At 45.9% G+C, this 25995-nt stretch overlaps 1 protein-coding gene across 3 annotated transcripts; it reads right to left on the minus strand.

The window, feature by feature from the left end:
* Positions 1-321: 321 nt before the first annotated feature.
* ZBTB2 (zinc finger and BTB domain containing 2) lies at positions 322-24167 on the minus strand. Of its 3 annotated transcripts, none has more exons than XM_047859893.1 (3): positions 24040-24167; positions 8559-8743; positions 322-3111 (listed from the first exon to the last, which is right to left on the minus strand). In XM_047859893.1, exons 2-3 carry the CDS (start codon positions 8729-8731, stop codon positions 1740-1742), a joined length of 1545 nt encoding a protein of 514 aa, XP_047715849.1. In that variant the 5' UTR covers positions 8732-8743; positions 24040-24167; the 3' UTR covers positions 322-1739. The 3 variants fall into 3 exon arrangements, with proteins under 3 accessions (XP_047715849.1, XP_047715850.1, XP_047715852.1); XM_047859894.1 differs by lacking the exon at positions 24040-24167 and adding an exon at positions 23511-23636; XM_047859896.1 differs by lacking the exon at positions 8559-8743 and having other exon boundaries at positions 24040-24165.
* Positions 24168-25995: the final 1828 nt, after the last annotated feature.

The following is a 25995-nucleotide window of genomic DNA, read 5'->3' on the forward strand; positions in this document are numbered from 1 at the left end:
TACACAGCATGAACGTGTGTCACTTTTAGGTAAACGCCTCTTGGTCTCTTTCTTCCTTGGAAAAGTTGGACTTTCAGATCCATTCCTGGCCAAGGTTGGACCGTCCATAGCATTTTCGGATACAGTTGACTTATTTGATTCCCACAATATGACGATCCACAATTGCCACTGTCTTTGTTTTGCAGATGTCGAAAATGCTGCTCAAGTTAGGGGACCCGCCCACGGTTCTGCAGATGGACAGAGAGAGGCAGCAAAGAGAGGCCTTGGTCTCTACTTCTGCTTTTTGGGCAGACGAACTGATACACAGATAAAATAAAATACTCACTTAATTAAATGTTTATTCCATGAAAGTATGTATAAAAACTTACAAATCTGCGAACTCAACTATACATGAAACAGGATGACGGGATATTCAGTTTTTAACATATACGTACAGCACAGCTATGAACTGTTTTTCCCTTTCCCCTTCGGTCCTTATTTCTGGCTCCTGTTTAGTCCTGTGAGACCATTCTGTCATTGGCGTAAGGAAAGATTCGTGGACACAGTTTACTGCTTTCAGGCCAATGGAGGAAATTTCAGGTGTTTAAAAAAAAAAAAAAGTGGAGACTAACATCAAAATCAAGTTGTTTTTTGGGGTTTTTTTTTTTTTTTGTTTTTTCCAATCAGCAATTAGGCGTTTTTGTCCTGATTTTTCTTTGCCATTTTTGATGCTTCAACAAATGTTGCCAGTAAACTATTAGCATTAACTTTTAAAGTCATTAAAGTCACCACATGCTTTGCTCACAACTTCCCCTCTAGGATCCACGTTCCTACGTGCACACTGATTTGAAGCAGCTGGTTGGTGCTAAAACAGATTTAACACTGGCAACTGCTGGAATAGCGTGTCATTTTCTATTCAGAAAGACAATCTACTGCACAGGACTTTCAAATCTGATTTTTAAAACAACCGACAGATTTGTCAGAAACTGAAACAGAGTTTTGTTACTGTTCAACTTTGAAAGAAGCCAGCAATTAGCTAAGGCATGTGCATTAATTCACCTGTTTATAGCAAATACCCACACATTTTCTCTTACAAACACACACAACTCACAGCTTTGTCATGTTCTATCCAAAAATTAAGATTGCCATCACATTATTACTTTTACTCTCTTGTGTTCTGTTCAAGTAGATTTCTTAGCTAATGATTTTTCTCGACTGGACATAATCTCAAAGGATGCATTCTGAAATAAGACACCTGGAGAATAAATACTGAGAGTGTTTTCTTGGGTTAAAAGTTTCCCCCACACCTAGATTTTGCATAGTACACAGCCCAGCTGTATCTCTAAGAAGCATGCTGTATTTTCCAACACTTTCTGAGAAGGAAGACTTCTTACCCAGGGAAAGTCATAATTCTAGCTTACCAAATTGCATTCTAGTTGTTGTGTTTTGTTAACAGACCCTTCATTAGTTCCAAGTTTGCTTTTAAATCATCTAAAACGTCTCAAAATCTATTTGAGTTTATAAGTACTACTGACCATTATCTTTCCAATATCCCTTGAATTAAAGTAAACATGTTCCAGGTTTATAATGCACAAAGCCTTTACGGAGGAAGGGCTGGGGTTGGGGAGGAGGGGGTGAGGTGGACAAAGGGACCAGGGACCTGTTTGTATCATGCCATGGAGAACTACAGTTCTGAATTGGGGCAAGGGAAAGGAGACAGTCTCTGTAAAAACGACATTTTTTAAAAAGATAGGTAACATTCAGTCTAACAACACTGTTTCCTGTTCCTTTTTGATGGAAGCTAACACTGGGTGGTCAGGTTCCGTTACTTCTGCGTCCCCACTGCCCAGCAGAATGGACCGCCCCTCGTCCAGGGCGAAAACGTCCGAGTTCTGGTTTTGGCACGAATGTTTAACAACCTCATTGGGAGTGGAGAACGTTTTGTCACACAAGTTGCATTTGTAGGGTTTGTTGGTCTGTACCAACATGTTGTCCATCTGACTCCCTTCCTCAAACGTGCAGAGTTCCAGAGTCTGTTTGTCCACCATGGTGTACGTGTCGATGCTCTGATTGAGGCATACGTGCCGGGCGGCCTGGTTGGCCCTGCAAAAACTCTTGTCACAAGTGCTGCATTTGAAAGGCTTCCCGGTGTGTATGTACATGTGCTCCCTCCAGTGGCTCTTCTGGATAAACTTTCGGCCGCATATCGTGCACTCATACTTGCGTCTCTTTACCTCCCTCTCTTGGTCCGCCTGCTCCAAGTTGTCAATGTCCGCGATGTCCGAGGGCGGGGGCGTCTCCGAGTGCTGCTGCCCATCGATGATGGGAGAGTCGGAGATGTGCTGCAGCTCACTGTCACTTATCATCCCAGCCTCAGGCACTTCCATGGTGTCTTTGCCCAGGTCGGCTGCGTTGCTACAAAGAGACAGGGGCACGCGGCTTTCTCCCGGCTGGCTGGACGTGAAAGGTACGCCGGTGTGAATCTGGAGGTGTTCCCGCAAACTGCTGCGGAGGGTGAAGCGCCGGCCGCACAGGTGGCAGGCGTAGTACTTGGGAAAGCTTCCGTTCCTCTTCATGATGCTCGGCTTGACGTGGGCTATGGTGAGGGATGCGGGCTGTTCGTCGGACGAAGAGGCTTCCAGATTGGTCTCCTCCCCAGGGGGAGGGGGAGGCACGGGAGTGGAAACGAGTTCTGGAGACAGCGAGGTCTGCAGGGGGTCCGAGGGAGTCAGATGTGTCCGATTCACCTGGGCCAGATTGGACGTCAGCTGAGACAGCGGTGGGGCCTCGGGCACCTGCTCCTGGCTCATCCTGGAGGTCTGCGGCCGTGGGTCTCGCCCGAGTTTCTCGGGTGCCGAAGCGATCTTGGTGGCTTGTCTCAGCTGATGGTCTGCAATCTGAATGCCGTACAAGGAAGAGGCCAGCGGGAAAACTTGGTCGGGATGAGAAAAGGCTCCTTGGCTGGCCAGGCTAGCTTCTTGGATCAGTGGGTAAGCGTGCAGAAACTTGATCCCCTGTTCTAACCGAACGGGATCAATCAGCTGAGGCGCCATCTTTCCCGTGTACATCAGATGTAAGAGATAGCTGAAAATATCTGGCTGTATGTCAGTTGGTTTCAAACGGACACACTCACTGAAAGAAACAAGTGAACAATTTGTAAGGAAATGTCAACTCGCGTCTCCAATGATAACATGAACTCTGGAGAAAAAAAAAAAGGCAAATGAAACGAGAACATTCCCCATTTCTTACTGTTAGTGTTTCGTGAAATGGAATACTCAAGGGAGATAACTGGCACCTATGTAATTTAATTATATTAAGAACAGAGAGAAATACAATAAATAGATTTTCGAGGACTGGGAACCAAAAAGTTCACGTTAAAGAAATATGACATCTTAGCCCCTAGACTCTTGAAGTTTTTCTCCTCATAATCTATGTACATTTCTATCATATCACACTATATTTTTGTGTAGGACTCTAGGAGATCTTTGGCTAAAAGTCTTGGCATCTTCTATTGACCCAGTGCCATCCAGAGCTCAGCAGGTGATCTTTCAAAGTAAATCAAGCAATCTACCCGATAAGAAAGTTTCTTCATTTGTAAAATGACATGGGGGGTGGGGGGGTGTGTGAGGGCCTGGGCTAGAATGAACCAGTGCCTGAGAGCAACGCAACAAAAGTGAAAGAAAAAGAAAACCTGACTGTGCTCTGCAGCTCCCTGATCTCCCTCCAGCATGGAGGAGGAAGCACCGTTAAGAGATGGAGGTACATTCTAGCTCTACTGGGGCCGGATTACCTTCCCAGTATTGCTAGATTGCATCACAAAATAGTTCCGGGACAACTTACCAAAACATCACCATCACCGTCACCAGAATTACAACTGGGCTTCACAGGCATTATCTCATTAAGTTGCCATTAATTCTCATTTTCCGGATGAGGAATTGAGGCTCAAAGAGATTCCTACTTTGCTCAAAACCACAGAGTTAGTAAGAGGGTCTAACTAAATCTTGGTCTAATTCCAAACCCGTGACACCAAAATTGTGTAGAGCATGAAAACAATCCTATGTGGCATTTAAGGCAGATCTGATTATTCCCATTTGACAGATCTGGAACCTGAGATCACCAAAAGTTAGGTGATTTATCTGAGACACCTAAAGCAGATGGTGGCATTGCTGATTTTCTAACTTTTAGACGTTCGTGTTTGCCTCATTCCAGAAACATCATTCTGGTCAAGCAGCTATACTCAAGTCCCAAAGAACTCTTCCTAAACCATCAGTAATGACAGAAATTCGAATGCATCATTAGAAAGCAATGATATCTATCTATATATTATGAGGTATGTGCTATCATCCACTCAGTGAATTATATTCTACAGACAATATAGACAATGCATTTTCAACTTCAAAGGCAGCTTCCCTGAATGCCTTTAGAATTTATAATTTTTTTTTTTTTAAAGTAACCTTCAAGTCCAGCGCAGAGCCCATCACAGGGCTTGAACTCATGACCCTGAGCTCAAGACCTGAGTGAGGTCAAGAGTCGGACGCTTAACCAACTAAGCCGCCTGGGCACCCCTAATCATTTTTTTTTTTTATTATACCACTTACTATTATAACTTTTTGTCTCCTTTAGCTGTTTATCTTAATAATAAATATTTTCCAACATGCTAAAATAGTAACAGTATACCTTGCTCTTCCAAATTTAACATTTTATTCTATTTTTTTAAAGGTGACTGTAATAGCAATTTATAACAACAGATTTGAATAATTGCTGTTTTGCTATCAACGTGTGTATATTTCAAGATGAATGCATACACTAGTCATGTGAAAAACCTCTGACTACAAAGTATGAAAAGTCAAAGAATAAAAAGTGGCAGCACTTTAGCAGCAGAAAGAACAGAGCTTATGTGATTCTATTTTTTAAAAAGACACACAGATCACTCGCTCATCTTCCTTTGGAGTCTTTTATAGTGCTTTATTTATCTTCCTTTAAATAGGAATGCAAACACAGGCGGTCTTCCCTTTAAGCACAGGGCGACTGCCAACAATACTGGGGGTATACTGGGATGCCTTTAGGTGCTCTAGGGAAGTTCAATATTCAAAACAAAGCTTCAGGGATCATGTGTGGGGAATACTTTAGTCATGCAAACAATCCCCTCCGAAATCGAGAACGGGGAAACCATAGGCCTTTAGAGTACAAAGTACTCCCAGGAGACTATAGGGCACCCTTGTTCTGCCAGGATGGAATGTTCCTCCAGGCAGAAGGAAGGGACCCGTGGCTTCCCAAAAAGAAAAGGGAAGGGCAGAAATCCAAACGGGGGCAGCATCTGTGAGCGGGAACTAGCAAGCAGGGCCTCTTTCCATCAAAATTTTGTTACAAGTTTTGTCATTTCCCCTCATTTGTTATTGTACAGGTTGTCCTCTGTCTAGTGCCACAAAGGGTGGTGACTCAGCAGAGCTCAGATTTTAAAGAATTGTGTGCAGTCTCTGAAGGCAAGGAAGAAATGGGGCTGGGAGACCCAGCCAGGCCGGAGGGAGAAGGGCCCCAAAGTGGCCCACTGGGCTGGTGAGGACGCACCAGGGAGAGGGAGGCGGGGAATCTCTGGGAGTTCATGCGGCGCCCAGGGAGGTTCCCAGAAACCAGCTCTCTTCATTGCTTGACTTTTTTTTCTTGAAGCCAAAGTACACATGCACACATATACACATGGAGACCCTTAAAAAAAGTTATTTAAAAAAGCTCCTTAGGTCACACTGCAGCCATCTCTCTGACTGCTTTCCCTTCCAGGCAGCTAGACCTCTCAGCTTGCTCTGGGCCAGACTTCAGTCATTTCCAAGTCCTTCTGGAAGGACATAGCTCTCCACAAGATAATTACACCTATGTGGTTTGATTTGCAGATGTCTGCTTGAGACAACACTTTTATGGGAAAAACACAGTTTTAGCACAGCTACGAGCCCTTCACGCAAACTTTCACCGTAATTCAGTTTTAATTTTTCCTTCACTAGAATATCAAAGTAAAAGATGGGCTTAATGAACTTTGGAAATAAGGAATTTTAAATAATGTCCGACCTCATCAGGAGGTTGTGCTTAGCAAAACTTGCCCCTCTGCGGTTTTACTTTTGGGAGCTCTATGTTTGTAGTTCTACAAGATTTAAAACTTCCCAGAGTGCTGCACACGAGACAGAGATATAGCTAGTGGTTCTGCAGGCATTAAAACACGCTTAAACCAAGTGTGCAAAAAACCATATTCTCAGTCCACCTTTTGGGTAGTCAGGTGGCTGTTCAGAGCAACCTTGCAAAAAACGCCTTGGTTTAAAAGCGTGCCTCTGGCCTTCGACCAGGATTTGCTTGGTGTCCATGAGAAATGTCGCGTGCCTCCTCCAACAACAACACTCGATTGCTTACATTTGGGACTCCTATCCACACAGATCCCACATTTCCTTGTTACAAAGGCATTTAATTGCCCTACATTTAAGTTTCTTGCATCTATTTAAAACTCATTATATTGTATTCTTTTACTCCGCCAAATGAAAATCTTCCTCCTTTCAAGACAGTTTCATTCATTGTGTGGAGACTTCTAAGTACCCATTAGTTATGAAGTCTCCATATCCTTAAAAGGGAACATCCTTAGTGCCTGAGATAAAGCAACCTCTGCTTGCCATTATTCCTATTGTTTCCCCATTCTGCTCCCCCAGACATTTAACAAGTGGCTATTATGTACAAATACCGGACCTATACACTGGGGCTTTCAAAAAGATTTGTAAAACCCAGTCTCTGCCCTCAAGACACTTACAAAAGAGGAGGGGAGAGAAATACACAAAGAACAACACAGGGAAAACGCGTGGATCTTGTAACGGGCAAAAATAAAGTGCTAGGAGATGTGGGAGAGGAAAGAAGTGGCTTTTGATCACTTTGGATGGGGGGGGGGGCGGGGCGCTGGGCTGATGGAGTGGAGTGGCCTGGTGGGAGGGGCGGTCCCAAGGGGGCTTGGAGGTCAGGCTGCCAGCCTGCGGGGCCTTGAAAGAGAACAAGGAATGTGTGTGCTGTTTTGATGAGTGGAGGCGATCCTGCAGGTTTGTGATCAAAGGACTAACACCACGGAGGGGATTTCTGATCCAAGGCGTCCTACCGTCAAAGCACTGTTCAGAAATATTAATCTCACAGTCGTGGAAAATGATTAGGAAATGGAAGGAAGTGAGAAGGGGAAGGAAAGGACTAATGCAAAAGGGGTGTGAGGGAAACATGGCTCAGGGGACCAGAGGATAGGGTTTTAGAGCGATTTGAAGAACAGGTCACCTGGAGATCAACAGGGAGGTCAGGGAACGACCCAGAAAAGGCCTAACTCCGCCTCAGACCGGCACATAGCTCCATTCAAGCCCACGAGCGGCCAGCCTCACGGCCTTGAGAAGCAGAGTTCTGGAGGACACAGAGAAAGGTCAAGGCCAGAGCTGTGAACTGGTGGTTTCCAGCAGAGGCAAAATCCAGGAGCACTAGCAGCTCCCCTTGGGGTAGAGTGCATATGGAAAGAAGCATGGAGGGCCCGAGACCAAAACTCAGCACAGCTCCCAGAGGGCAGGAGAACGGGACACTCTGCGTTGTCAAAGCACAGAGAACAACCCTGAGAGAGGAAGAAAACAGTAGGCAGCAAATGCTGCCTAGGACTGAGGCTGAGAAGCCAGAGGCTGAGAGAAGAGCCGTGGTTTTGATCAAGAGGTGACGTTTGAGAAATCATTTCGGTAGAGATGGGGCAGACACGGCGGTGGCAGCGGGGACGAGGGGTGGGGGGCGCACGAGCTAGGCTGCGGTTCGCCCTCTGAACACTTCCACAGTGAAATAAAGGAGAAACCGTCCTGTAAGTCAAGTAGACGCCACCACTGGGTGTCGGGGGCGTGGATCCTTCGGGGACTCGAACGTGGGGAGAGAGCGCGCGGTGAAAAGTACAGAACAAAAAAGTAAGAGGCGGGATCTGGTAGCACGACGCTTGGAGGAAGATCCCTTTTCCTTGGACATCCAGGGTCCTCTTCTCCGAGGCAGGAGAGATGGGAAGGAAAAACCAGGCAGAGATACGGAGGTAGACTGAGATGTTTTAAGAAAAAAAAGAAGGAAGCTGGGGAATTCATGCCCTCCAGCTTCCCATTAGACTGGCAGACCAGGATGAAGATTGGGAAAGGCATGGAGTAGGGGGGGTACTCAGGGGTCTGTGGGGGGAGACTCGGGGGTGGGGGTGGGGGGCCAGAGGAATGGGAGAAAGGGATCCAGGGGGCCGCTGTCGATCCTGCTGTGCAGGGGACACCCAGCCAGGGTCCAGGGAGCGGGGGTGGGGGTGGGGTGGGGTGGCAGGGGTGGGGGGCGCTCTGCTGAGGGCTTGCCGGTCAGGGATTCTCAATGGCTACTGAAAGCATGAGCAACCAAGATGAGCAAGGTTGGCAAGTGAGGTCACGAGGGAAAACTGGGAGCCTGGGAGCCTAGGATTCCAGGGAGAGGAGGTGAGACCCATGGTCTGGATGGGCAAAGAGCAGGTTCAGAGGGAAAGAGGGCCATGGAAGTTCAGCGTCTACAGTCATTAGATTATTATCAACCACGTTAGTTACCTGGTCTGATGGACAAACAACATCTTAAAGTAATTGGAGAATGAAGCAAGAACTGATTTGTGTGCCTTGAAGTACACATCGCCGATGGCAACCGTGCAGTCACACAGGAAACCAAACTCTCGCTGAGCGTTTAACTGTTGCAGGAGAATAAGTCCATGGTTGGCCAAATCCATTTTTTTAAAAATCTGCAAAGCAAACAATTTTTTTTTTAAGAAAGGTGATTCACAAGTAAGTATGTGTCCTTTTTTACAGTCACCGACAGTAACGATCACAGCTAACGTGTCATGCTAACAATGTTACGTAAACTCACTCAGTCTTCGCAGCAGCCCGCTGAAGTAACTCTGTCTTCACTTCCATTTTACAGATGATGACACTGACCGTGAATCGGGGGATTACGTGATCTGCCCACGAAACGGACTCAGTTGTCTGCTCTTGGGACAGCCAACACCCCCAGATCCGCTAGTCTTATAGTTTAAGATTCCAAATGCAAATTTTAACGACCTATCAGAAACTGTCAAAACTTCCACAGAGACCAATTAAGGTGCTGGGGTGGGGCCACAGCAGGATACAGTGAAGATCTCACTAAACTGGGGCAGTTTTCCAGCTCCCACAGTGTGGGCAGGGCCGCCCCTGGCAGTGATACAATTACTCCCCTGGATGCCTGCACTCCCGGAGGCAGGACGGAGGAGGGTGCTCTTCTCCCTTTTTTGTGGAGGAGGAATTGGGCTTTGAGAGGTGTAAATAATTTGCCCAGGCCATCTATCTCCAACGCAGGGGAGCCAAAATTTAAATCTGCGTGTTCTGAGTCCGGATTCTAAGGTCTTCATTCCTTACACTTCACCCACCGTAGCAAACCACTTGGCCTGAATCTATCTCCAGCAGGCGAAGTGCCTCTAAAGGGGACGGTTCATCAAATCAGGAGACTGCTCCTTTCCCGCAAAGAGTATTTATAACAGCTCACTACACACAGATCAGCTTTATACCTAACAGTAGACTCAATGTTATAAGCAGCGAATGCTTTCTCTCTAAGACTGTGAATGAGCAGAGTTGCCCACTCTCAGTACTGAACATAGTACTGGAAGTTCTAGCCACTGCAATAAAGGAAGAACGGAAATAAAAGACAGACACATACACACACACACACACACACACACGAACTAAAACTGTCCTTATTTCCAGATGACATTGTTGTTATGCAGAAAAAAATCCCACGGAATCTACAAAAAAAACGCCTGGAACTAATAAATGAGTTTGGCAACACCACTGACAGGCTATAAGATTAACATGAAAAAGTCAATTGTAATTCTATACACTAACTTTGAACTTGTGGCCACTGAAATTAGAAATATAATACCATTTACAATCACTCAAAAACGGAAATACATATGTGTCGATCTCACAAAACATGTATAGGACTAACAAAACATGTATGTTGAAAACTATAACGCTGAAGGGAAAAAAAAAATCAAAGAATATCTAACAAAATGGAAAGATGTACCGTATTTACAGTTAGGAAGGCTCAGTAAGAACATAAATTTTTCTCAAGTCTGTACATAGGTTTGGCACAATTCTTATTAAAATTCTAGCAAGATTTTTTTGTTGCTATAGATAGGGATATTGTAAAATGTATAATGTTAAGCCAAAGAAACCAGAAGAGCTAAAATAATTTTTTAAAAAGAATAGCGAATTGGGATGAGTCAGCCAGACTTCAGGATGCATCAGATAGCTACAGTGTCCAAGACTGTGTGGTATTGTCGAAGGGACAAACATGCAGACCAGTGAGACAGAATGAGCACCCAGGGCTGATGAGCATCCACATGAATACACGCAACTGATTGTTGACGAACTCACAAAAGCAACTCAGTGCAGGAACAATCTTTTTGACAAATGGCGTAGATAAACTGGACATAGACCAAAAAAAAAAAAAAAGCCCTGACCTAAGTTTCATACCTTCTATAAAAATTAACTCAAAATGAATTACAGACTCCAAGGTAAAACACCCAACTATAACTTTCGGGGGAAAAAAATGGGAGAAAAATCTTAGGGATCTAGCATTAGATACAGAGTTTTTATACCTAACATCAAAAGTATAATCCATAAAAGGAGAAAATGGTAAGTCGGATTTCATTAAAATTAAAAATTTTTGTTCTGTGAAAGGTCCTGTTAAAAGAGGCTGAAAAGGCAAGCTAAAGACCAGGAGAAAAATATTTGAAAACCTTTGCAAACCTTTTGACCAAGGACAGGTATATAGAGAATATGCAAAGAATTCTCAAAACCCAACAGGAAAAAAAAAATCTATTCAGAAAATAGGCAGTAGGCTTGAAGAGACATTTCACCAAAGAGGATATGCAAACGGTCCATAAACACATGAAAAGATTGCCAACATCATTAGCGATTAAGGAAAAGCAAACGAAAACCACGATGAGATTTCATTATAAACCTATCACAATGGCCAAAATAAAGTAATGGCAACACCAAATGCTGACAAGGATGTCAAGGAAGCAGACTCTTCAAACACTGCTGGGGGAGAACGTAAAATGGTGTAGCCACTCCAGAAAAGAGCAGTTTCTTAGAAAAACTCAATATGCAACTACCGTCCTATCGAACAATTATGTTCACGGACATCTATCCCAGAGAATGAAAACTTATGTTCACACCAAAACCTACCCGTGGATATCCACAACAGCTTTATTCCTCATAGTCAAAAACTAGCAACAACCCAGGTGTCCCCCAGCGGATGAACAGTTAAGCAGTGTGGTAGGCCCACACCACAGGAAACAACACAGCCAGCAAGGAGAAATGAACTACTGATACGTACATATAGCAAGGTGGATGAATTATGCAGAGGGAAAAGAGCCAATCCCCAAAGGTCACATACTGCATGATTCTACGTATTTAACATTCTTCAAGATCATAGGAACAGAGAACAGATTAGTAACAGAGGGTGAGGGGAGCAGGAGGGAAATGCGTTTGGCTTCAGAAGGGCGACATGAAGGATCCTTGTGATAGGAATGTTCTGCAGCTCAACTGTGTCAACGTCAGCACCCTGGCCAGGATGTGGGAGCACAGTTTAGCAAGTAGGAAACTCAGTTTACCGAGTTTCCACTAGGGGAAACTCAGTAAAGGGCTTGCGGGATCTCTATTATTTGTTGCAACTGCATGTGTATTTATAGTTGTCTAAAAATAAAAAGTAAAAAAAAAGAAAAGCCCACCACACATCAATTAATTAGCCAGATTAATAATAATAATAAAAAAAGGATAACTATGATGTTTAACTACAGAATTGGGAAAGCTAGTTTGGAGAATACATGATCAATACGCTTTTAAAAAAAAAACAGATCATGGCAATTCTTACTAAGCTGGTACTGATCTCCCCATTCTCCTTCCTGTTCTAGGGATGATCTGGCAGATTCAGAAATTAACAAGTGTTACCTGAAAGGAACGAACGAGACGGATCAATACCGTAAGAGACCGATCAGGTCACAAGGCAAGACTGGAGGATGTCAAGTCTCGTGTTTTCTATCCAGAGTTACATCCAAACATGAAAGGCAGGAGGGTCACTTAAGGCTGCAGCAATCTGGGTACCCAGACCTACACCGTAGGCTCAGTTATATGTTCAAATCTGTGGAAAGCATCAGGACCTTCGTCCCCCAATATTTCCTGTGCAGGGGAAAGCGCTAAGATTAGGAAGGGGACACAGAAAACGAGGCCTGGGGTTCAGGATGAAAACAAGAGACGGTGCCAGGTTGCAGGGTGGCAGGGGCTACAAAGAAACATCACTCGAACCTGACCTCTACCAGGATATAACTTTTAGAAGCTCACCTTCAAGGCTGTTCTCTGAAAAGCGCCAGACGACTTCCTTTTCCATCCTACTAACCTGCCTTTCTCTACAAGAAAGTGTAATACACCTCGAAGAGCAACCTGCCAACACTATTTCACGTGTTCTGTCTCTGATCATGGTTCCCTACATGTTTAGGTGGTTTCAGGTGTCATTCACGGACAGACAGCAGCTTCAAGTGCGAGAACATATTACTATTTATTTCTCGATGATGATGACAAGAGTGGCTGTTATTTACGGTGTGTTTCCTTGACCATTCATTTCCATATGCTCTTCGTTTAATTTCACGCTAAGGTATTTGAGGTATTACTGCTATTCGTATTCTATATATGAGGAAACAGGCTGAGAGGTTAGCTGATTTGCCCTTGATTATAGAATCAGAAAGCGCAAGAAGTGAGATTTCAACAGGGTCATTTGATTTGCTGGGACGTGCTATGTGCAAGTGTGTTTACAATTAATTGGAAATATTCTTATATTCTCCTATAACATGATTAAACAACATTTTTAAAAAATGTTTATTTATTTTTTGAGTGAGAGAGCAGGCCGGGAAGGGGCAGAGAGAGAGAGGCAGACAGAGAGAATCCCAAGCAGGCTCTGTGATTTCAGCGCAGAGCCCGACCTGGGGCTCGAACTGTGAACCGCGAGACCGTGACCTGAGCTAAAATCAAGAGTCGGACGCTTAACCGACTGAACCACCCAGGCTCCCCTCGGAAATATTGTTTTTATCGCTGCTTTTAAGTATATGTACTTGTTACGAGAAATTCAAAGATCACGGACACACAATAGTGAGTTGTCCATCCACCAACCCCCTCCGCCACTTTCTCCACACTCTGGCCACACTGGGTGTTACGGCCACGTCTTTGAGAATCTTTGCCAAATCCACGCTCGTTTTCCTACCTTCTATGGATTTAATGATGAGAGGAAGTATATTTTTGTGTTTATTGATCATTTACATTTCCTCCTGCATTCCCCTCATGAGCTCTGCCTGGTTTTCAATCAGGTTGTTTGTCTTTTTATTGATCTGTAAAAACCCTTTGTAACGTAATAAAAACGAGCCCTTTACCGCATGCCGCTAATATTTTTCTCACTTTCTTCTAATTTTGTTTTACAGAGATTTCTGACATATAATTTTATGTTTTAATGTCATCAAACTGATCAGTGTTTGACAGGACTTTGAAGTTTTTGTTCTTACATTAATGGATATACAGCCTCTCCTTCCATAGAGCAAAAGGTAGGGCTTCTCAATCCACAAACAAACGTATGTTTTTTTTCTTTAAGACCGTAAGAATGAAGCTATGAGAAAACTATGAGATGTTTCTTTTTTTAAGCGAGTCTACCAGTTACTTTAGGATCTCAATTTAGAGATCTCCTATTCAATCTAGAATAGGAAACAAACTGAACATGTCTTTTACAGATAGAGGGAAGAACACATGTACAGGGGTCTCAGGGATGGGAAAAAAACCAAACAAGAGGAGGGAAAATGGAAAGAATGTTCCAGATTCACATAGGAAACACAAAACCGTGTACATTTTTAAAAATCGTACTTCAGAGACCAAAGAAACCTTTCTCAGGGAGAAAAATAAGACTCCGCCCTAGAGTCTCACACATGTGAATGAGTCCGAGAAGACAGAGTGGGGGGGGGTCCCCAAGCCTGGGGGCATCTCAGGCAGTGCCCCCCAGCCAACAGCACTGCCATCTGAAGTCTTTCCTCCTCAAGGCCCCTTCAGAGCCATTTCCATGCAGCCTATGCTGCACTGGCTGAGACGGCACATCTTTTATGGGGGGGGGGGGGGGGGGTTCTGGTGGAGGTCACCCCCCCTTTGTGGAAATGGATGTCTGCTCTTCCCTTCCCACCAACTGCTGACCAGCAGCATCACTCCTGTGCCCCCACCCCCCACCATTCCCCACGCTGAAATGGCTCAGCAAGGTCACAGAGGACCTCTGCTCCCCAGCCCCACAGAGTATGCTTACTCGACCTCTCTGCGGCATTTAATACCCTTCCTCCTGCTCCATAAATACTGTCTTGGGCTCTGAGGCCACTGTGCTTTGGTTTTCTATCACCTCTGCCTGTTCTATTTTCATCGCCACCAAGGATTCCTCTTTTGCTGATGCCCCTCTGCCTTTTGTCCACAGCCTGCTTTTCTTTCCGTGGACTCCCTGTGGGGATCCAATCCACTTCCGCTGGGCCATACCGCAGCACCCCCTCAATTCAGGATAGGCAAGACAACTCAAGTCCCCTTTCCCCTCACCCTCATCTCCCCCCAAAGACAACAAAAGCCACGGACACAAACCTGCTCCCTCTGTATCGCTAGCTTAGTGTGCGGCACAGCCATCCACTCTTTGACCAAGGCAGGGATCTCCACGCCACTTAGGGCCTCACTTCCCTCACTTCTCAGTCAGTCACCTGGGGCTCACCAACTTCAACTCCTTACCCCCACCACCTTAGCTCTGCCTCCCTACTCATCTCTTCATTTCTAGCTCTTGCCCTTGAATCCATCCACAGGGAAGAGCCAGGATGATCTTCCCAAAGGTCAAATCTGATGTTACTAACCAGCTTAAAGTCCTTCTGCGATTCCCTACTGCCTTTAGGATGAAACCCAAATTCTTCAGCACCGCCTACCCGGCCCTGCATGACCCAACCCCTGCTTAACTCTGCACAACATACTCTCGTGCTGATCCAAACTAATGGTTTCCAGACTTTACGATTTCACAGACCTACTAAAAACCAATCAACCAACCTCAAAACTAGGGGTCCAACAGTATCAGTCCCTCTTTATTCTGCAAGAAAAGTCATAAAATATTCACATATCCTGTAGGATGGGGGACTTTTTTTTTTTTAAATATATATATATATTTTAGAGAGAGAGTGAGCATGCAAGCAAGGGAAAGGAGCAGAGAGAGAGAGAGAGAGAGAGAGAGAGAGAGAGAAAGAATCCCAAGCAGACTCCACACCTAGTGCAGAGCCTGGAGTGGGGCTCCTCAATCCAATGACTGTGAGATCATGACTAGAGCTGAAATCAAGAGTCAGATGCTCAACTGACTGAGCTACTCAGGTACCCTGTAGGACGGGGGACTTCTAAATATAAATGGGTAGAAAAGACATAACGTCAGAATACTTTTCTGAAGGAAGGGTTGTTGGCACTATATTCATTATAGGGAATACATTTTCTCATGCACAAAAAATTACTACATGAAATTTTATGACATTAAATTGTGCCTGGTTCTTTTCTTGATATAAGATTATCTACTTGATGATCTTTACGAAGTGATCAAGTATCCAACTTGTTCGGAAATTCAAGCATCACCACAAGCCCAGTTTCATCTGAATATGTTAATGATCATGGAGACAAAGTGATGTTATTTCGCTCACTTCGGAAACACTGGATGAAATGAGATAAAGCTGAAGAGGGGCATTTTTCTTTACAACCAGAAGGTCCAGAAGCCCAGACCAATCTTGGGCTCCCAGCAGTTTGCAACACTCCCTGCTCAGAGGCCTCGCTCTCAAAGCTGAGTTCAGCCCCTGATTTTATTCCCACTGTCAGGAAAGGAGGCCCGTTTGAAGGGGGCCTTAGAACCTCTGTGCCAGACCTTTGAACGTGCCACCTCCAGAGGGACTCACCACTTACCGCCCCCCAGCCCCAGCCCTATTTGTCCTCTGCAGAATTTCCGGGTCCTTAAGATCAGGAAGCTCTCCTTCCCCCTGGAGCACCTGTGAACATGCCAGTCTACTTATGACTGCCTGGTGCTTCCAGAAAGCCAGCATGGAGTCCTATTTATCATTTATTACTTTATTCCAAGTACCTAGAATATTGTCTGATGTTTAAAAAAACTATATGTTTGTTAATAACTATATGTTCAGAGAGAAGAATGTTGAGTGCCAGACATGGCTTGGCCTCTGACTAGCTGGGTGCTGTGCGGGAAGTTAAATTTCTGATGATCCTAGACTAACCTAAAAAGTCACATCAATGGAAAGGGAGCTATATTTTAGCAAAAGTTTTTGATTTTTTTTTTTTTTAAAGTAGGCTTCATACCCAGCATGGAAGCCAACGTGAGTCTAGAACTCATGACTCTTGAGATCAAGACCTGAACTGAGATCAAAAATCCAATGCCTAACTAAGTTACCCAAGTGCCCCAAGTTTTTTATTTTTTAAAGTTTATTTATTTTGAGAGAGAAAGAGAGAGAATGAGAGCATGCACGCACGAGAAGGGGAGGGCCAGACAGGGAGACAGAGAATCCCAAGCAGCCTCCTCGCTGTCAGTGTCAGCACAGAGCCCAGCGCGGGGCTCCATCCCACAAACCACGAGATCATGACCTGAGCTGAAACCAAGAGTCCGCGTTCAACAGAATGAGCCACCCAGGCCCCCAACCAAGTCTTTTATTTGTAAATGTCACTTCATCCTTCTTCATGAACTTCAGAACTTCAATTAAGTTCTGAATAGTGCTTTATACTTTACAGTATACTCTTTACACTCCTCATTTAATCCTCAACAATACCATGGTATATCATTTCCTTGCTATTCGGTATTAATTATAATATTAATAACCACAGCACTAATAATTAGTGACCACTTATTATGTACCAGGGACCAATTACCCTCTCTCCAGAAGGAATCTACCAGAGTTAGAAAAGTTAAGTAACTTGCCCACATGTAGGCCAGCTCCTAAGACGCAGATCTGGGAAGTCGTCATGCTTTTGGTGAAAGCCTTCTGAGGTGCCAGGCACAGTGGATGCAAGGGTATGCAGAATACAGACAGAGTTCAAGGGGGAGAATCAAACAAGTACACAAATGTACAATGTGAAGAAAAATATAAGGCACTGGGGTCCAATTTGCGGGTTGGAGGTCAGGGAAGTCTTCTGTGAGGAGACCTTGGTTAAGCAGATATTTGAAGAAGAGTTAACTGGGCAAGGATGGAGTATTCTGGGCAGAGGTCAGCATCTGCAAAGACCCCAGGATACGTGGGAGCAAGGTGCAACTGGGGAACTGAACGAAGGTCCGTGTGGCTGAAGGGCAAAGAGCCAGAAAGGAATAGGCTAGGTGAAGTTGGAGACTCAGGTCTTCTTAAAGATTTCGGTTCCTATCTTAAGAGCAACAGGGAGGCACCAGAGGGGATTCTGCAGCGGAAGTGACAGGATGGCCACACTGCAGGCGGGAGTGGTGAAGAGCCAGGTGAGGGGAGACCTTCCCATGGTCTAGAAGAGACAAGACAGACTGGGTGGTGGCCATCAGGATGGGGTGAGAGGGACAGGATTCGAAACGTAGTTAGAAGATAAAAACTCAACGGAATCGGTTGGTGAGTTAGAGGGAGGAGGGTGGGGGAAATTGAGGTGTCCAAGATAACTCCTAGATTTCTCGCTCGTGTGACTGGAGAGATCGTGGGGATTCCCACCAGGAGAGGGAAGACAGGCAAAAAGGCAGCTTTATGGGGAAGATCGCGAGGGTTATGTTCAGATGTGCTGGGACCAAGACACTTTTGAGATGACCAAGGAGAGGTATGAAGTATACTTTGGTTATATTGGTCTGGAGCTCTGAAGTCCTGCTGTGATTTATGTCTTGAGAGTCTTTGGAGAAGCCGGGTGTATCTGACTCCAAAAGTCACAACATTAAATTACTACATGATAGTTCAGAGAGGTTATAACGGCAAACAGAAGTCATCTGAGCCCTGGTCTTCCGGGTGTAAATTTCACACGTTTTCCTCTGTACTACTTGGCTCCACAGATCTGTCACTAATTAATCCTAGTCACCCAGGGCAGACATGAAATCTGACATGAAACTGAAGACCTATATAAAGCCCTCAACCAATTAACACTACAAATGGAACTTAAAAAAAAAAAAAAAAAACTAAATAAAAAAAATCATTTGTCTTTCTTAAATCAGAATAGTGAGCAGAAAGGCACTGAACAAAAGTGGAGATGGAGAGGGGAGACCATTCTTAAAAGTGGGTTTTCGTAGAATGCCTTCTTTATGCATGTACATGTGTACAAAGTTTTCTTTTCCTTAAGCAAACTCAGAGGGTGTAAGACACATGTGGAAATAAGTAAAAAACACTTTCCAGAGCTAAGTATAAATGACCGTTTATATAATTTAATGCCTCGCCACTGTTTCCCACACTGATAGTGCGACACTCCCTAGATGTGGAAGCTTTCAGCTTCCAGCACACAGCAAAGGTGGAGCTGATCCTTACGGAAGTTACTCATCGTTTGGAGGTGCGGCTGAATGGGCCAATGCCATCATATTATGTTTGACAACCCAAGTTCCTCCTATGTTTCCAGTATAAGGAGAGAAGACCAAAACAGCGCTTGGGAACTGATGACTCACTTTTTGAGGATAATAGCTCTCCTAAGATACTAAACACCACTTAGACTACCCATTTCAAGGGCACTAAAAGGGTCCTCTGAAGTCTTTAATTTTATTTAAGTGAAGCATAAATGAATACTGTAATGCACAGGACACATCAGTAACAGAAAAAGCACTACCCACAAGTAAGATTGATTCTTTCAAGTAGTTCAGACCACTTACCATGATGAAAAAACTGCTTTTTCAATTAGTATTATTAATAATTAATATTTAGGGTCTATAAAGTAAACCTGAATGGGACTAGTCATTTGAATTTTAATGTTTTCAAATTGTATCTCAAAGCTAGGAAATGTGTCTTAATTAGTTGTGGTGACAGGTTGATGTATTTTTCTTAACATTTCTTTAGTCAAGCCTCCTTGACGGTAAAGAGAAAAAGGCGGGACATAAACTAATCAATAGCTCTTACTTTGAATTTGAAAAACATTGAATTTGTAAGAGTTTGCCTTTTCGATTACGTGTTGCTGACGTTACCATTGGAGTTAGTTTTTAATTTCTAAGTGAAGGTCAGAAGGAGGTAGTTCCGGGATAGGCTGTGTCAAGGAGCCACAAATCAGAGATTTACGGCTAATAAAGACTTGATATTAATTAAAGGGATAATTCTAAAGGCATTATGCTATAATCAACTTTAAGGAAACCTACATATGATCACACAGAAGTGAAAACTTAATTTGCTGTTTTTACAAATCTCTGTAATAGAACACAACTGGATTCTGCATTTACTCTGCCTCTCCACTTACTTTGTTGTGATATCTTTTTTGGTTGAATATCAAAGAAAATCCAACCTCACCCACGTATGCAGTTGGAAAAATAAATATTTTAATAGCTTTTCTAGGTGACTGTGGACATTTTTCTTTGATACTACACCAAAACTTGGTAAGTTGCAGTTTCTTGCAGTTTAGCTGTGCGATCTAAAAATACATAATGAATGAAAATTTCCTACTCTAATGGAAGGAAAGTTCATTGCTCTATCTTGCTTTTTTTTTAAAAAAAATTTTTTTTTCAACGTTTATTTATTTTTGGGACAGAGAGAGACAGAGCATGAACGGGGAAGGGGCAGAGAGAGAGGGAGACACAGAATCGGAAACAGGCTCCAGGCTCTGAGCCATCAGCCCAGAGCCCGACGCGGGGCTCCAACTCACGGACCGCGAGATGGTGACCTGGCTGAAGTCGGACGCTTAACCGACTGCGCCACCCAGGCACCCCTCTATCTTGCTCTTTTAACAGATCTTTTACCTATGCACAGTTTTTAACATCACCCATCGGTCACTGGAAAATGTCAGCTCATCGAGTTATGCAGATCTTTCCAACGTTGACCCATTTTATCAACAGCTAAAAAGGCTAATCACATCTTGTTATTAAACAAGTTGTTCTGACCTCATGGAACCCTGAGGGGGTCCTGGAGATTCACAACGGTCTGTAGAACACACTTAGACAACCCCTTTCAGAAATTACTCTGGGGCTCAGAGAATCTAAGCATCTAGGTAGGCATGGTGTAGAACACAAATATACTTTGAAACTATTCTCAGATGATTCTTACAGTTCATCCTTGCTTGGTGCAGAGCTTAGGCGTGTACAGAATTTAATGGAACTATACCTCTTGTAAAGTAAAACCTCTTACAAAGTAAAAAGAACCATTTTGTGAGTCGTCAGATACATAAAAATGCTTTATAAATTCCTGTCTTTGCACACTGGGCTTTCTTGAAGTCAGAAAGTTATATGATGTGTACCTCATCCACATGAACTGGGAATTATGTGCTTGAGTGTAAATACTAGCCCCTAACTTGGCCTTCATAACAGAAAAAAAAAGTCCTAAAATATCCTGGACTGCCAACTCCTGGTTCTGCGGCTACTGGCTCCATCTCTCAATGGCATATTGGCATTGTAAAACACTAGCTCTTATTTGCTATTGATTCAAAGTAATATTTCAATTATTTAAGTTTCATTTGCTAATAAAAATATAACTTAACTTGAACATAAAAAAGGCTTAGAAAATGTTCTCGAGCTAATGCTTAGAATGTTTATAATTTTTTTTCTTTGGGAAAATAAAAACTCTCAATTACTTTTTAGGTTTTCAGAGTCATACTTAGCGACCATAAGGAATTAGGAAAAGGGATAAATTCCCTTTTCTGCCGCGTGCACTCTGAAATTTATGGTAAAGTCTTCAGCAGACCAGCAGTCCTTCCTTTACAGTGACAGGCTGGAACCACACTACCTGCTCAATGTTCCAAGTTGACTTCAGGGAAAGGCCAGCGGGCCTGGGGATGCAGCACTGAGACAGGTAAGAGATGGCAGGTCTCCAACTGCAAAGCTGATCCCCAGCCAATGCCACATACCTGCCTTAGAAGCCTCCTTCACTTTCTACCTCTAGGTCTGGAATTCTCAAGCTGGGGAAAGCGCATCCCCCTATTCCGGGACATGTAGCGTTTACAAGGCACATCTTAAAAGGTCAAGGTGGATAAAACTTTATATTTTACATAATTTTTACATTAAAACGGTACAGATCTTTGAGGACAGTGCAAAGTTCATATTGACCTTTAAAAACTTGAGAGAGGGAGACAATCTGAAGGAAGGCTCCAGGCTCTGAGCTGTCAGCACAGAGCCTGACCCTGGGCTCACACTCACCAACAGTGAGATCATGACCTGAGCCGAAATCAGATGCTCAACCAGACGCTCAACCGACTGAGCCACCCAGGCGCCCCCATATTAATCTTTAAGATAAAAAAGAAATTGTCATCGTGGACCTAAAACATGCACAGTGTTTACTCTGCTGCTGGAGTATTTCAGCAGAAGTTTGCAGAGCACCATTTATTTACACCCTCTTTGAGAGAAGCTTTAAAACTGTCAAGTGGTTGGGCTATACAGTACAGCAAAGTTTTAGGGGCGGTTTATCTGTTCCCCTTTCATGGTCTTCTCCACTACTATTTGTGGCACTTAATACCACCGGTATAAAGTTGTGCTTTGAGATCTTACCATGGTGTCAATAAACAGGTCAATTCTTTGGCTAGAAAATAACCTACAAACCACAAGTTTATTGAGAAATGCCCACTTTGAAGGAATGCAGTATTAGAACTTTTTTCTCAAAAATTACCTTTTAACAGTTTGAAAACACCCTGCATGTACATCCTATTATTTAATAACGGCCTGTTATTTAAAATGCAAAATAAAATCTATTTGAACAATGAATGTTGCTTTGTAATAAATCGGAGGACTTAAAATGGCTTAATTCTGATTTCCTATTGAAGCTTCAGGCCTCTCAAACTAAAATGCTAGTGATATGTACATCCTGCTCCCGTGCTCCGTCAGGGTCGACATAGATGATCTGTCCTAAAAAGGACAGTGCATCCCATTTAGGGAAACCCAGAGCACCCCGGAGCTCCGTGTGAGCCCGTGAACTCGTAATTCTGACCTTTTTTATGCTTCACTGCAACAAAAACTTATACAAATGAGTAGAATGGAAACACACTAAGTGGGACCATTGTATTTGATGAAGAGCAAATGAACACTGCAGCGGTGGGGCGGGGGTGGGGGGTATTTCCCTAAGGCATAATTAGGAGTTCAGCAGTTCCAAGTTCTCGCAGTCAATTGGCCTAGCAAAAACTGTCTGCATTTTCATCCGGCCCAATCACTTTCTTGCCTGCCCTGCTACCCTTGCTTTCCTATTGCCTCCTTTCACTACCAGCGAAACGCGACAAAAACCTTGCTTCCTAAGCACCGATGCATTATCAGTTCTCTTTTTAGCCTGTTTAAAAAATCAATGGTTTGGGGGTTCCGCTACACAAGAAAAACGCCTCGGGCCGGGGAAGCAGCCTCCGCGCCCCCAAGCTCCCCTTCTCAGAGCCCTGGGGCGGAGGAGTGGGGGAGTGGGAGACGAGGGCCGCGCTGGCCGGGAGCGCGGCTCGGACGCCGGTCCCACACCCCAAGGCAAAGCAGCCAGAAACCACAGCGCAGCTCCGGGCTAACCTCGGCCTCAGCGGAGGCGCAGATTGCCCGTGGAGCGGAAGCCCGAGCCTGCCGGCCTAACGCGCCCACACCCGCAGCCCGGGCCGCAGCAGTCCACCCAGGCGGCGCCCAGGGAGGCCTCCATCCACCCCGCCCGCAGGGGAGCGGCCCAACGGCCGCGGCGTCCTGCCTCGCCCCGCCCCGTCCCGGGGGGGGGGGCGGGGGCCCGGCCAGGGGCGGGGCCGGCTAGACCGGCAGGGGCCCGACGGGCCCGGGCGCCGCGCACCCCGGCCCCGCCCCCATACCCGAGGGGCTGAGGGAAGGGGAGGGGAGGGGCGACGCACTCCGGCCACGCCGCACGCTCTCCGCTTCCCTCGGTCCCGCGTGCGCGCGCGCGCTCTCCCCAAGTCCCGCGGAGTTTAACACAATGCCGACGCCTACGCCGTGCGCAACGCCCCGGCTGGCGCAACAGCTCCGGCGCCGGGGGCGGGGGGTGGTCAGACAGGGCCAGGGGAAGAGCGCGCGCGAGAGCCGAAGACAGCGCGAGACCCGAGGAGGCCGGAAGCGCGCGTGCGCGCCCCCGCCCGCGAGCGGGGAGGCGGAGCCGCAGCAGTAGCGGCAGCAGCTGTAGGAGCCGCTGCAGCTGGGAGAAGCGCCAGAGAGGCCGGGCCTGCTCCGGTCGGACCGGATCCCTCCCCTCCCCCTCCGTCTCCGCTCCCCTCCCCCAAACCCACTTCCGCAGCTCGCGGCCTTGCCGCCGAAGAAGCAGCGGCGGCAGCAGCAGGAGGCGGCGGCGAGGCGTCGGAAGGATTACGCACCTGACGGGCCCGCCTCTCAGGGCTCCAGCGCGGGACGCTCACCGGCCGCCGCCGCTCGGGACGCACTTCGCGGTGGCGGCGAGAAGGGAGGGACCGGCAACGGGGAACGGAACGCGAATCGCCCCCCTCCCCTTCCTCCCTCCCTCCGATCCGCCGCCCGCCCTCTCGGCTTCCGTCCCCTCCCCCTCCCGCAAAGCCCCGGATGGAGCCGCCGCCGACTCGCCGCCGCCTGGCTCCGGGGGATGGTTTTGTCAGGCGGCCAGAGCCCCGGCGCCAGGCGCAGCCGCCCCCGCCCCCGCGGGGCGCCCCTGCCCTCGCTTCCCAGAACTGGGTCCCCGTGTGGTCCGGACCCTCCGCCTGCCTTCACCCGGAGCCCCGGGACGGGGGTCATTCTTCTTTGTTGCCACCGTTGGTGCCGGAACCGTTTGCGAGCTCCGGTGGCCCCCGCCCCCCCTCCGCCTTCCCGGAGCCCGGGCCGGGGGCGGCACGTGGGCACCGGCCCCGGGAGGTGGAGGCGTTGCGTGCTTACCTGTCGCCGGTGCTGCTGCGGCGGGGGGTGTGGAGGAGGCACCGCTGGGCAGCCTTGGCCGTGCTCTCCCCGCCGCCGCCGCCTCTGCCTCTCGCTGCTGCTGCTGCTGCCGCCGCGGTCGGTGTCTCCGGCGCGGCGGCGGCGGCGGCGGCGGGGCTTTTCCTGTCCGGTTACGTTAAGGTCACATGACCGAGAGAGCGGAGCGACTAGTGCAAAGAGGCTGAGAGCGGCTCCCGCCGGGGGGGAGAGGCGGCGAGAGAGCAGTGGCGGCAAGAGCCCCCTCCGCCCCCCCCCCCAGCCGCCTCCCCTCCCCCCGCCCGCCTCCGCCTCCTGCTGCTCTGCCGCCGCCGCCGCCGCCGCCTGCAGCACTAACTACACTGCCGCTCCCACCCAGGCTCCGCTCTGCTCCAGCCAAACTTCTGCAAACCATGTGCAGCCGAGGCGAGGAAACTTCTCTCCACCTATTGGGGCTGGAGGCTTGAGTCACTAGCCCCGTGTTTACATAAAGTGTTTAGGTAGGATAATCCTGGAGATGCTCTGGGAAGGGATGCAGAACTGCTCCGGATCCTTCTTGCAGGCTTCTGCTTGACATCTCTCGGCCAATACTTTTGTCCCTTTATTTCCCGTGTAGCATAAGTTTTAAGACTTGAAAAGGAGTGGACTTGAGAACCAGGGAGAAATTTGTAAATCACTAATAGCTGTTTTTCACCAGTGGAATTAAAAAGTCATACCAAAGTAGATCTGTTTGTGGTGTGTATAGAGAGGTATAAGTGCTTCCTTAGACTAGTTGAGTGTGATGTCAGACGTTTCTGTTAGGATGAATTTGATGTTTATTTCAGTAATTGTGTTTTTTGAAGCGTTGGTCCAAAATCAGTTTGCAAAGCACTTTTGTTACTTGAGAACAGTTTACTTTCTTGTTAAGTTTTGATCTCTCGGGTACTGTTAGATTGGATTTAGAGTTAGCCATTCTGTTAATTTGGAGGTCCTGAAACAGGTAACGTGGCAGGCAGGGGACTTAGATTCTCTGGTGGTCATTTTTAACATTTTAAGGTTTGTTTTTGTTGCCATTTTGTTAGAATTATATTTATATCTTTGGAAGTACCGTTTAATTTCTTGAGGACTGGATTTAGTGATTTCTGTATTTTACATATCTAAGCTTTTGAAGACTTAAGAATATGGCTTGATTATTAAGGAACTGAAGGCAGCAGTTTCCAGGACACTCTTTGGTTTTAAGGCATGCAATTTGGTTATAAGCTCCTTAATTTGATGTTGAACCCATTTTGGTTTACAGAGCCAGCCTTAGCACATTGCCCTGGCACATAGTTTCCAAAATATTTAAGGCAAGCTTAATACCTTAAGACAGTTAACATACAGAAGTGTCCCTAACCCCCCCCCCCTAAAAATCTGAGTTTGATTTAGTAATCCAGTTATACTCAGAGCTACTGATGACTAATTTCTTCTTTGAAGATTAAATAAGCAGCTGTGTAACTTTAGTGGTCCAAAAGTGAATAATAGATTTCATACATACCTGCCTTGAACTTTCTTGTTCTTTGATCAGCTAGATAAATGACTTGAGTGGTTAAATGTCTGCCTGCAAAACCAAATTCTGACCCTGATATATAAGTATTTCTAGTGCACTAACACATCAAAGTTGGCCTTCAGATTGGCACGCCAGATTCCTTGGATTGGCTGTGCAGTGGAGATTTGTTTCATCTTATTGAGAAACTAAAGTGGTTCTGATTGGTAGACAGAGTTAGAAGTCTTTCGGTTCTTAATTCTTTCAGACCTTGACTGAACTTCCAAGTTTATGGTCTGATGGAATACTTACAGTGGAGAGTGAACTGACTTAAGGGAAACTAAAGGAAAAAGTGGGCTAAACTGATGGCTGAAGTTTTAGATTAGTTTTAACCATTGTGTCTAGAGTAATTGGCCTTGAGTCTCAAAGTAATCGTTTAT

Source organism: Prionailurus viverrinus, chromosome B2, assembly GCF_022837055.1.
Source record: "Prionailurus viverrinus isolate Anna chromosome B2, UM_Priviv_1.0, whole genome shotgun sequence".
NCBI lineage: Eukaryota > Metazoa > Chordata > Mammalia > Carnivora > Felidae > Prionailurus > Prionailurus viverrinus.